At 52.8% G+C, this 11611-nt stretch overlaps 2 protein-coding genes across 2 annotated transcripts; one reads left to right on the forward strand and one right to left on the reverse strand.

The window, feature by feature from the left end:
* The first annotated feature begins 4 nt into the window (after positions 1 to 4).
* RRP36 (ribosomal RNA processing 36) lies at positions 5 to 7376 on the forward strand. The gene is made up of 7 exons (XM_057386411.1): positions 5 to 191; positions 2591 to 2729; positions 4601 to 4667; positions 5434 to 5538; positions 5662 to 5736; positions 5828 to 5945; positions 6180 to 7376. The coding sequence occupies exons 1-7, from the start codon at positions 5 to 7 to the stop codon at positions 6317 to 6319; spliced, it is 831 nt and encodes a 276-aa protein (XP_057242394.1). The 3' UTR covers positions 6320 to 7376.
* Positions 7377 to 8533: 1157 nt separating this feature from the next.
* On the reverse strand, positions 8534 to 11307 carry LOC130585780 (transmembrane protein 121-like). Its single transcript, XM_057386406.1, is given in 3 exon segments — positions 8534 to 10029; positions 11173 to 11201; positions 11204 to 11307. Coding segments are annotated over 3 exon segments (1002 nt in total). The 5' UTR covers positions 11243 to 11307; the 3' UTR covers positions 8534 to 9095.
* Between the last annotated feature and the right edge of the window lie 304 nt (positions 11308 to 11611).

Below are 11611 nucleotides of genomic sequence, written 5' to 3' on the forward strand. Positions count from 1 at the left end.
GGCGATGGGGCCGGGACGGGACCGGGACCGGGACCGGGGCCGGGGATGGGGCCGAACCGCCGCTCCCACGGACAGCGAGGAGGAGGCGGCCGCGGAGCAGCCGCTCGGGAGGCTGGAGCCGGCGGAGGAGAGCTCTGGCTYCAGCGACAGCAGCGACGATGACGGGAGCGTGGCGGGGGCAGGCGGGAAAGGTGAGGGGGCCCGGCGGGAACAGCTCCGGGACGGGCTGTTCTGTGGGGAAACGAGTTGCCAAATGGTTCAGGGGCTGCAGAGGTGGTTCTCATCCACAGCAGTGAGCACTGYTGTCCTCATCTTAGAATAATCCAAGTGAGAATGAAAACCTTCCGAAAAATACAGCAGAATCCCTTGAAGGGARTTGTGAGGGAGTGGTGTCAAATGCAGGGCACAACGCAGCGTGTCACAGGTGTGAGGAGTCACTGTTTTTGCCTTGGGAAGGGGTCTCCAGGGTGCATCTCTGGGGGAGGCACATTTCTAGGGGTGARCATTTGGGATTCAGGGGTGGGCAGCGTGCCCAACCATCTGTTGGAGACATTTTGYTTTCCTCTGGTGAGGAAATGCTGAGCAAAGCTCAGGGAGAGGAGCACCGACAGGCACCCTTTCCTTCCCACAGCTGGATGGGAATGGGAATAGYAGTTCTGCTTTGCCATCTGTCAGGGCCCTGTGTGATTTTGTTTCTGGAGCAGAAGGAGTTATGTCAGAGTCCAGCACTGATTTTGTCTCAGCAGGGAATGACTGGGCAGGTATCAGGTATTTCTTTAGGCCATCTGTTCTTGCATCCTGGGCACTGTGATGTGCTCRGCAGGTTGTGTAGCTCCCTACAGGTTCAGCTGAGGAAGGCATAAGGTGTCCATGTGGYACAGGAGTCTGTGGGAGGAGAGGAAACACGAGGAGGCTGTGCCTGTGAGCAGGAAATGCCCCTGTTATCAGCGTATCAGCGTGCAAAAAGGAGGAAACCATCCACAAAATAGTGGATGAAGGGGAAAAATGGCAGGAGGGAAAATAAAATTGACTACAGAGGCAGCAGAAGAAAGATGAGTTATGTTCTGGGGGGGAAAATGGAATGAAAAAAAAATGGGGAAATTAAGGCCTCAAGAAAGAATGCAAGGAACAAGGGAAATAAGCTAATCCTGCCTTTTTAACTGAAACCTGCTCACAGACACAGTTGCCAGATCTGCTGCCCAGCAGTGAATGCCTGCTGGGACCATTCACATTTGCCCTTGAACAGGCTTCTTTTTTTGTACTGATGTCTAGTAATGTTTTTATCATTGTGAGTGGCTCGTTCAATCTCCTACATCTAGACAAGAGGATATATTTTATGGACTTATACTACTGTCCGGAAATAATTTTCCCCATTAGGTTTCAGGTAGCTAAGCTTGGTCTCCTACACCAGTATTGAAATATTTTATCAGTGGAAACTGCATGCCTTTGCTTTGATTTATACCAAATCTCCTTTTAACCCTTTGCTAAATGGGGCATCATTTTTATGTGGTGTCTGTCTCATTTTCATTGACATCTTGTGAGCCTTTGCTGTTTAAACAGTATTGTCTTGGAATTGCAGCCAAATGGAATATTGTAGTGCAAGTGAGGGTACTTTGTCTTCATCAAGTRTTAAGAGTATCTTCCACATCATTATTCTTTTTCTTTAATGCTTCCTTTGTACTTTGACTGTCCTTGTTCAGAATTCAGATAAAGGGGGTGTTTTGGGGAAGCAGTGCAATGAAATCATGCTGTATTCACATTTCCTTTGTGCCTTGTGCAGCAGACTGGAGCATCACTGTTCCCGGATCCCACCTCAGAGCACTAATGAGCGTCATCAGAGCAGAGTTCCTGAGCATTCAGAGCGAGCAAAAAGAAAACATTTCTTGAGGCAGCTCTTGGCTGTGCCCATTATATTTATTGGATGATGAGAGCAGTTTCTGAAGCAGAAAGTCTGAGTTATTGCCAGGATGAGAGTGCTTGGGATGAGTCCATGCTCTGAGCCAGTGTGGCTGACCTCATGTTGCTTCCTGAGTTTGGCAAAGCACACGCAAACCTTGCTCACGGGGCAGCGTATCGTGTTTGTGTGCCTTCTGAACTCCTAGAGCTGTAAATCTAGAATGAAGAATACTGTGATAATAACAATGATGTTTTTACATTTTGGTTATAAGAAGTGTTAAAGGTTACTGACACTAAGAGATATTAAAGAAATGTTAAAGTGGGAAGGTCAGGACTGGGATTGACCCATCAGAATTTGCAATGCTCAGTGTAGAGCACATAGTGCTCTTTGTACCAGGTAAAAGCTTTGTACTGGTTTTGTTTGTGTGCTGTTGAGTGGAGAAAAAAGCAAAGGCACACTGGGGAGAGAGGGAGGCTGCTCTGTTCTAGTGGTAAAGACTGAAGTGGTTATTGAGAGAGGAATCAAAGGCCGAGGGATGCAGTGGTTTCTTTCTGTCATACAGTTGTACAGGGATGGCACCACTGTGCTTGTGTCACTGTCTCAAGCTCTGAGACATTGCTCCCGATGGAGTTTGGGGGTGAGAAGTGCCTTGAGAAGCTGTTCAGTTCAGGTGTGCCCTGTGCTCTCTTCCAGATCAATCTGACATGTCTTTTGAGGAGCTCCTGAGGATGCAGAGCGATGCAAGGACAAGAGTGACCAAGAAGGTGACTGGTGGGAAGAAAACTGCAAAGCCTACCAAAGCTTCAGCAAAGCAGCAGCAAGGCAAAAAGGGGTAAAGAAGCTCTTTTGTGACCAAAAAAACATGCACGTGTGCTCTCTGCACTCCAGAAATTACACTGGGAGCTCCTCACAGCGGTGGTGTTGCCTTGGAGCTGGAATAGATCTCCTTTAATGTATCAGACAATAATGCCTGTCACTATAATGTTTCATTTGGGAATGGTCTGGTGCTGTTTCCAGAGCTCTTAATATCCTGTCCACTTCAAATCCCCAGCAGCCACCTGTCACTTGATAGTTAAATTGGCACTCAATGCCTTTATAGCCTGGGCATGGTGTGCCTCTCAAGCTCTGTGATAGTGTCCACTGTGACCTGAAATAGTTGCCCTGCTGGTTCATAAACCCCTTCCAGCTTATCAGTCTCTTCTGCCTGGCTCTCACTGGCTGGAGTTACAGTCAGACAATTGATCTGGAATTTAATTTATCCTCCTATTGCTCATCTGTGTCTCATCTGTGGCTTGTCCGTGCTCATTTTCCTTTTTTCCCTCTCTACAGTACCTAGCATCACAGACTTTTTCCCATATTCAACACAACAAAAGCTGTCATACCTTTTTACAGTTCTCCACAGGCCCCCACTGGTAACAGCAATACCCTTACCTTTTATTTGCAGTATTTAGCTGGTTTTCAGTCCTCAGGGYGCCATCCAAGTGATTTGAATGGGTTTCCTGTTACACTGTCACTCCCTAACTTATTTCTGAATATCTGCTCAATACATGAGCAGAGAATACAGAATACGTTTCTCCTGCCATAAAGAGTTGATTAGGATAATGYTTCTGCTTTATTTTTTACCCAAGACTCTGAGGGATTTTGTGTAGTGCAACATCTCACAGCGTCTCTGTTTCTGCCACACAGTTTGCATAATTCTGCTTTTGTTTAATTCCTCTAATCCTTTAAGTGATGTATTGCTGTAAATCCCAAATGCTTTTTCTCTCATGTTTTTGTTATGGAAGTGAGCTTCTTAAAGAAAGGGTTTCAGGAAAATCCCCTGGCACTGAGCTGGCTTCAGCAGTGCTGTGTAAAGCTGACTCCAGAGCGTTGTAGCCACATCAGCAGATGTGAGAATACCCTGAAAGCTGCCCTAAGAGGGATTTGCAAAACTTGTGCCTGTGCAGTTGTTTTCCTGCCCCAGTGTCCCTTGTGGCTGGCTGGGGTGGTTCACAGGTTTCTCATGTTTCTGGTAACTTTGCCTGATGTACTGACAGATCATGGGATGCAGCACCCAAGCAATAAGGTGAGAGTAAATACCCTGTTCTTTCTCCCACCTTGTCCTGCCCCCCTTGTATGCCTGACACATCGAGCTGTGAAGGCCTGTGTTGCAAGAACTCATTCCCTTAGCTGGTTGTCACTGTGATCCTCATGGTCCTGATTCATCGTGGAGTCTCTTTTGGGATATGGCCATATGCTGTGCAGCCCATTTTCCTGGGGGCTGACTCTTTCCTTACTACATGAAAGTGGGGTTTCTCACCGAGCCTGGCCACAGTGGGATTGACCTTTGTAACTACCAGGCCAGTGCAGAAATTCCCAGCTTTGGCACCCGTGAATACTGAGGGAGCAGGCAGATGTTACTGCTCAGTTTCTTCCATATCCAGCCATCCTGTGCCTCCATGAGAGGATTTTCACTTGATAGAGTGGAGCTGCTCTAGGTTCTATGTGGGATTGTTTTAACCACACATTGATACATTTGGTAGTTGGAGCCTTCTGTGGCTCTTGACTGAGTCAATTCTTTGCTCTCTATACATGGTGAGAATTGAGTTGGGAGAGTCTGTTGGGCAATGCTGTTCCTCTGAGGGTCTGACTGACATCCCAGCATATGAGCTTGGGCCTCATTCTAATGTCTGCACCTCTTAAATACATTTTCCTTGTTTTCAGACCACTGGAGATGTCTGCCAAGAAGCCTGTGCCTTTCCTGCGACAAGTTGTCCCTGTTAGGAAGAAGGTGGGTGCTGCCCCTCCCTGGTTCATGACTTCTCTTAGTGCTGCTGACAGGGCTCACTAATGGGAATGGGGCTACTGCAGATGGCCCAGGCTACTTCTGGAGAGCAGGGCTGGGATGGTGTTTCCCTGGGGAGAACAATGGGTGGGTGCAGAAGCAGTTGCAGGTTAACTTCAGAGTTTGTGACCCAAGTGTTTCTAGAAGGTGACTTGCAGTGACTGCCACCAGTGACAATTTCACTGCAAACTGTGGTCATTGTTCAGTACTAATCCCAGAAGTTCAGATGTCCATCTACTTTCCAATCGGATTGTGACTTCTGTTTTACCATTGCTGGTTCATCTGAACATGGTAATTTCCACAGTTAGAGACCTCTTTTTGTCTCTCCCATTTTGCATGACCTGACCCAACTCATCTGTGAAAATCTAGATAGGTTTTTGTTGCCAAATCCATTGACAACACATCTTCAGCCAGTTCTTGGTCTGGGAGTTGCAGGAGTTTGGAGGCAGCACTCYTGCTGCTGTTCCTGGGGATTCCTGGGTGGCAGACTTGCATATGGAGCTGTCTGTTCCATGGCAGGCTGGRTTCAGGCATGACTTTGGAAGTGCTACCTTGATCGTCACACCCGGCCTTTGCCAACTTCAAATGTTTCAATGGTGGGAGCAAAATACTGCCAGGGGAAAAAATGGCAAGGTCTGATCCATGAAAGGAGAGTAAGCAGGCTGTTAACAGGGTTAACACTGGCTACAGCTCTTGYCTTCCCTGCTTTCAGGTCCAGAGAGATCCTCGATTTGATGACCTGTCTGGAGARTATAAGCCTGAAATATTTATGAAGACATACAGCTTCCTGGACGGCATCAAGAAGCAGGAGAAGGAGGTGATGCTCTGTGCCTGCAAGAACCTTGCCTGCAAGAACCTTGGCCTGGGCTACTTCTTCAGAGGCTTTTCACAGAGGAGGTGACAGGCAGGCACTCACGCAGCTTTCTGCTCTCTTCTTCAGATGGTTCAGAAGCAGCTGAAGAAATGCCGGAACTTGGAGCAGAARGAGAAACTTCAGCGGCTCCTGAACCGTATGGTGAGTTCAGTGCAGTGTCTCCTCTCTGTGAGGCACTGGAACAGAGGATGTGTGACCTGAAGCACTGACACAGGCCATCGTTTCTGTACAGACACAGCAGGAACAGGCACAGAAAAAACAGCAGAAGTTGAGAGAGAGGGAGCTRTCTTTGAAGAAACAACAGAGGGAATTGGCCAAACAGGGAAAGAAACCCTTCTTCCTAAAGAAATGTAAGTACTCCATGTGAGCTGCAGGAAGGTCTAGAGGGAGTACTGCTGACAGGAATTCAGGCACTGGAAACAAGGTGTCCATACCATTCCACGGAGCTGTGGAGGGATTGTTTTAGTGCTGATGCTCAAGGGACAAGCTAAGCTTGGACCAGGGAGGGAGAGATGAGGGGGGGCTGCTCTGTAGAGATGTTTTGGGCTTCAGTATAAAACTTGACTTCCCTCTCTCCTCTGCAGCTGAGAAGCGGAAATTGGAGCTAGCTGACAAGTATGCAGAGCTGAAGAGGAGTGGAAAGCTGGAGAGCTTCCTGAACAAGAAGAGGAAGAGGAATGCCATCAAAGACAAGCGCCACCTGCCCTCACACAAGAGTTTGTGACTGTTGGACATGCTGTTGTCTGGTACTGGGACTCATCCTGCCTTGGCCAGACCTGAGAGAGGCTATCCCTCTTCCCAGTGTCTGCCTTCCATTGTACAGTGATGCTGTAGGGCAGCAGAGCAGAGGCTGAACTGAAGGAAATAGTGGGGTTTTTGTAGCTGAAGTATCATCTTTGYTCGTGGTTTACATCAGGCGTGGGTGGTGACAAGTGTGTCGTGCAGATGCTGCTGGTGATGACAGCTGTCTTTGCCCTGGCACCTGCTCATTTCCAACTCTAGCAAGGGAAGTGTGAGCTCTGCCCTGCACTGCTGGCTCTGCTTCAGGTTTTTTTWGACTTCTACTGAGGCAGAAAAGGACATGGTGCAATGCCTGCTCAGAGCAGGGYTAGCCCTGACTTCAGATCAGATTGCTCAGGGCTGCTTTGGTGGGGTCTGGTAATGTCAGAGGACAAATATCCTCACCTCTTTTGGCCTCTGCTCTATGCCTCGGGTTCTTCAGATGGAACTTTTTCTTCCCTCCCCAGGGAACCTGCCTGGTGTTAGTCCATAATCACTGTCTTGTTCTCAGTGAAGTGCCTGGCTCTCTCTTCTCAGCAGCTTTGTCACAGGTCTGAGGGGTGGGAGGGAAAGGGGTGCCATAAGATCTCCCCAAAGSCTTTTCTTCCTATGGGTGAATATAAATCCKGTYCCCTCAGCCTTYCCTTGCAGTGCTCCAGCCCTGGACAACTTTCCCATACTCAACTGGAGACAGCCCACATAACCAATATGCATCTTTTGGTGTCCCAGCATGGATCAGTATCTGGATGTAGTCTCACAAGAGATGAGTTAAGGTGAGAGGATCACGGTGCTCCACATGGGCCACTCCTGGTGATGCAGATCTGGGTGTGACTGCCCTTCCTCATGCATGGGATGTGCTCAGGTATTGGTACTTGGGATCTCTCCTTCAGGGCAGCCTGGCTTCTCAGGGTCATCTCCACAGGGTTATTAGTGCTTCTAGGAAACTGATCCTGGAGGAAATAAAATACCTGCTTTTCTTTATTCCCACTGTCCATGCTGTAAAGTCAAAAGTGTTTGAACTCAGGGGAGTCAGTGCCTCTCTCCAGTACCATGTTTGAACACCAGCTCCTTGTTCTGGGTGCCCCTGTCTGCCATGGCTGTGCTGACAAGGGTGACCCCAGTGTGACAGCTCAGAGTGTGCTGGGAGAGTGCCTGGGCACAGCTGTGCTGTGGAGGTGGCCACAGGTGTTTGGGGCTTGGGGACAGGCCTTGCTGGGAGCAAAACATGGAACAAGGAGCAGGTCAGCTGGCCTGAGGGTGCTGCTGAAGCACCTGCCTCCACTGCACGTCCTGTGGGTCATGCAAGTTCTGCTCTGGTGACACGTCTTAGTGGAACTGGGTGTAGGCAGGAGACATGGGATGTGCCAGCTTGTCTGGAGATCTGCTGCCAGAGCCCTGCTGAGGGGCTACGTGGCACTGCTCAACATTCCTGTGTGTCCCCATCCCCTGCTGTTTRTAGGGCTGGTGCAGCCCCAAAGTGGTCCTGTTTTCCCCTCCTGCTCCTCTGGAGCTAAAGGTCTTCCTGCTAAGTCCTGTGTGCCTGCCTGCAAGGATATCCTTGCTGGGATGTCAGCAGCTTCAGTTCAGCAGGGTGGTGATGAGCAGTGAGCCTGTGCCCTGGGCACCTGCCAGCTCCTGGGCACAGCAGGGAAAGCCCTGGGGCATTGCCCAGCCCAGCCAGGGGTGAGGTGCCATTTGCAGGCGGCAGCACAGCAGCACCAGCTCAAAGGGAAGGAGATGCTTTCCAACATCTCCAGGCTCTTTGCAGCAGCCTCCCAGCCCCAAGCAGCTGGCTCATTTTCCTTGGTTCTGAGATGATTTGGACAAACCTGCAGTGTCTGTCCCTCCAGCTGGAGTGTGTGGTGTCCCTGAGCACGTTTGGTCCCAGTTGCTGTGACTGCACTGTTGCACAGGCAGTGGTGGCTGACACAGCTGCCACGCACACCCCACCAGTGCCACCCTTGGACTGTCACAGGATCTGGGGCCAGCAGGAGCAGCTCCAGGCCCAGTTGCCTGGGATGGTCTCCACAGGCCTGGGTGGTGTCTGAGCCCCTCCACTCGCTCTGCAGCTGGACACAGTCACTCAAGGGACAGGTCCCCACAGGAGCAGGGGGGATTTGTCTGCTGGCAGGGACACAGACATGAAAAGGCTGCAGGGCTCAGGTCTTTTATTGCAAAGAGGGAGATACAAAAAAAGGACAGTCACCCCTTTTTGGGTCCCCCCAGGCCTGCAGCTGGCTGAGAGGGGTGACAGAAGAGGGAGGTCCCCTCTTCTGCATGGGGACCTCGGCTCACGCAGTGGGGAGCAGGCTGCTGCCAAGGACCACACTGGAGCCAGGGCCAACCACARCAGCAAAGTGGGTGACCCGCTGTGTGCCCGTGTGGCACCCTGGCTGCCAAAGAGCAGTGCTGTACGGGGAGCACTGGCAGGGAGCCTGGCACAGGGTAGGGCTGCCTGGCCCCAGCCAGACACAATTCGTGGCAGGTGACCCTGGCCTCCTCTGCTCTGGGGTGCTGAGGTTCCAAACTGCTCTGCAGCCTTACAGAGGCTGCTTCGGGGGCCCTCGCCATGCGCCCCTCGGGGCCCTGAGCAGCTTTGCCTGGGGAAGGAGGGAGCAGGGTCGGTGCCCTCTGTCCAGGCAGGGAGCTCAGCRGCCTGCCCCAGGTTTGTAGGTACGGCCAGGCACGGGGATGCCCAGGCTGTAGCTCCTGCTGGCTTGTCACGTGTTGTCCTGGGCCAGCTCCTCGGGGCAGGCGGGTTGGTCCCGGGCCTTGCGCAGCCCCGTGGCCGGCTGGGCCGGGGCGCTTTGCTGCGGGTCCGGCCCCGGCGGGGTGTGGTGCTGGTGCCGCTGGTACTGCACGAACATGCAGACCTTCATCCCGATGGCCAGCATGTTCTTGCCCATGAAGATGCTGGAGACYCGGGCATCCCTGAAGAAGAGCATGTTGCTGCCTCGGATGAAGATGGTGGTGATGTTGACGGTGAGCATGCTCAGCATGGGGTACAGCATCATCCGGTGCGGCACGATGCCGATGCCCTGCATGCTGATCTCGCACAGGGACACGCACGGCAGCACCAGGAGCAAGATGTAGCAGTAGAAGAACATGATGCCCTCGGCCCAGAGCGGCAGCCCCTTCTTCTGAGGCTCCCACAGGTTGGCCTGGATGTCCAGCACATCCAGCATGTCCACGATGACCCAGAAAAGGCGGTTGCGGAGATCTTCCTTCTTCTTGAACGTTCTGACGTACTCCATGTGCTCTGTGGCCACCAACAACACGTAGAGAGCTGGGATGCAGATGGAGAGCAGCAAGGTCAGCGCTTTGCGGGCTATGAGATCCAAGCTTTTCCGGTCMGCTTTATAATTCTGGTACACAAAGTAGACTTTGATCTCCAGAACGAAGACATACAGGAACCAAAGGATCATGGCATATCCTCGCTTAGCTGTCTTTACCTCTGCCCCAACCCAGATAGCCACATAGCGGAGGACCAGCAGGAAGCATATGTCACCCACTGCCACCATGACACAGATGCCCAGCTTCCTGGAGCCCTGGCTCTGCTCCACCAGGTAGGCATCCATGAGGACGAGGCTGGTCATGATGAGCACAGTGGAGAGGCACACGTGGGGCTTGCTGACAGGTGGTGGGGGAACCATCCTGCACAGAGGAACAGGCAGGGTCATCAGGGAGTTGCTGAGATTTCCTATCCCCGCCCTTGGGCCCCCTTCTGCCRCCCCCTCCTCAGCAGCTGTGGATGTGAAAGGAGGGAGGGAGCCATTCATAGATTTCTCCCATCCTACATGCCTGGCTTGTTCCAAACCCACAGATTCCTAGCCAAAGAGCTCTTGAGACTGACCAAACCATCCTGGCTGGAACCCAGCTCCTAGGAAGCACATGGTGGGACAGGCTGGACACTTGGGACACCTCAAGCAGTTGGGATCCTACTGTCTCTTCTAGTCAGTAGCTCATCACACTGACTAGCCTCTACCACCATGAAGCGTATGTGCCTTATTTTCCATGGGATTTTCCAGACAGTGGTATTTCTTATATTTCCCCCTCCTCCACAAGGCACATAAAATCAGATTTAAGTGTTTAACCCAAGCAGGCCCTTAATTGCTATGATCCAGGACTGCTCTTTTCGGTTTCTTTATTTTCATGTAAAACACAAGACCAAGCCTGGCTTTTTTAGCGTGGGGAAAAACTGGCCCAATATTCAGTTTCCTTCAGGTTCACACCCCCCAAGAGGTTTGCCTAGAGCTATTTGCCCATGCCCACCCTGCCCCAATACCATAAACTGAAAGCAAGGAAAAGCAGCACAAGCCCAGAGCYCAAGGAGCTCTGCGACAGGCCCTGAATTTCTGTGGGGTGCTCAGCTTTCCCAGGCTGGAGCAGACCACAGCACCGTCCCCAAAAGCGCCCAGCACTGTCAGACTCCCTCCCCCTGACCACGCACAGCTGCAGGCAGCTGCCTTCAGAAGCAAAGAGGGAGGACAGAGCCGGGGCCTCGCCAGGCACAAGTTGGCAGCTGCTCTGGAGGGGAGCCAGCCCCCCGGATGAAATGGAGGATGAAACTGGGCTGATGCCTGTGTGGCACAGTGCTGCACGAAAGCTGCCCACGCAGAGCCCGCCTCCAGCACGCCCGGGCCGTGCGGGGGCCCTGGGACACCWTCCTGGTCACCCAGGGGGCAGCGCGTAGGTGGCACTTGACCACAGAGCAGGATGGAGGCCGCACGGTTCACGGTCACCCCTGCACATGGATGCTCCTGGTGCTGAAACTGATGGCCCCTGGGCACAAGCTACCTGAACTCCTGCTTTTTGGCTGAGGGAGCAGGCGTCCGGCGCAGTCGTGCATCCCTGGGCCCAGCAGCATCCTGGCACGTTGCGGGAGGCAGCGGAGCCTGAACCTGTCAGACACAGGTGCCTCTCAGGGGGAGGGACCAGAGGCCGTGGGCATGGGGGAGCCCGTGGATGTGGCACATCTGGAGAGCGCCACACGGCCGGGGGCTCACCCGCCTGGCACCGCACGGCCTCGCCAAACCTCCGCGGGGGCTGRGGGTACCCCGGCTGGGGGTACCCGCCGGACAGACCCCATCCCATCGGGGCACCCCCGCCTGTCCCGAGCCCCCTGCCCACAGCGGCCGGGCCTTGCCGGGGGCGGGCGCTGCCCGCGGACAGTGCCCGCTCTCCTGTCCCCCCCGGCTCCCGCTTACCTCGGGCGGCTCCCCGGGGCGCAGGGCGG

This window comes from Malurus melanocephalus, unplaced genomic scaffold (genome assembly GCF_030028575.1).
Source record: "Malurus melanocephalus ecotype Western Australia unplaced genomic scaffold, MMel_1.1 scaffold_962, whole genome shotgun sequence".
Classification (NCBI taxonomy): Eukaryota; Metazoa; Chordata; class Aves; order Passeriformes; family Maluridae; genus Malurus; species Malurus melanocephalus.